Here is a 788-nt window from a genome sequence, read left to right as displayed (position 1 = left end):
CTCCCCTCCGCTGCCCGCGGGAACAGCTCCCTCAGCCCCATGCAGGGTGCTGTGGGGCACTGAGGCCCTGGCACCCCCACACCTGGGTGCCCAGCTTGGCTCTGCCCCCCCCAGCCTTACACAGACCTGGCTCTCTGCAGCCCCAGTGCAAGATCGCAGACCCCATCAGCACCCTCTTCTTCTCAGTCTTCGTCCTCGGTTCCACCTTCACCATCCTCAGGGACGTCTTCAGAGTCCTCATGGAAGGTGAGCAAGGAGGGTGCAGGACTACAGGCGCAGGGGACTGGTGGAGCACAGGAGCTCCTCAGGGCCGTGGCTGCCACAGCCCCTTCCCCATGTGGCAGCTCACCCCCTCGCAACCTCTGCTCCCCACCCAGGCACAACCCAGCCCACCCTCTGTCCTTCCCTTGTCCCCCCTGAGCCCTCCAATCCCATCCTCTCCACTCTAGGCAAATGGCCCCGTGGTGAGAGGCTGCCTCACCCTGGAGCCACTGTCCCCAGCCCGGTCACAGCCTGGGGAAGCTCCTGCCCCAAGCCCTGACCCTGGTGAGGGCCAGAGCCGGGGGCCAGGGCTGGCCCCTCTGTGACCAGGCTTTGCTGGCAGGGACGCCGCGGGGTCTTGAGTTCGACTCGGTGAAGGAGGTGCTGCTGGGGGTGAGTGGGGTGAAGGGCGCCCACAACCTGCATCTCTGGGCCCTGACGTTGAGCCACCACGCAGTGTCGGTGCACGTGGCTGTCGGTGAGTGCCCCACGCACGGCCCAGCCAGCTGACGCAGCCCCCAGGGCAT

General features: G+C 67.0%; 1 protein-coding gene across 1 annotated transcript in view; it reads left to right on the top strand.

Moving 5' to 3' along the window:
* The window catches only part of SLC30A3 (solute carrier family 30 (zinc transporter), member 3), a 4,829-nt gene extending 4,058 nt beyond the window's left edge, over positions 1 to 771 (top strand). The window contains 2 exon segments of the mRNA XM_009326916.1: positions 141 to 246; positions 605 to 771. Coding sequence (XP_009325191.1) covers positions 141 to 246; positions 605 to 771 — 273 coding nt within the window.
* Positions 772 to 788: the final 17 nt, after the last annotated feature.

Source organism: Pygoscelis adeliae, unplaced genomic scaffold, assembly GCF_000699105.1.
Source record: "Pygoscelis adeliae isolate BGI_AS28 unplaced genomic scaffold, ASM69910v1 Scaffold487, whole genome shotgun sequence".
In the NCBI taxonomy this organism is placed as follows: domain Eukaryota; kingdom Metazoa; phylum Chordata; class Aves; order Sphenisciformes; family Spheniscidae; genus Pygoscelis; species Pygoscelis adeliae.
This window is presented reverse-complemented; position numbering and strand designations above follow the sequence as displayed.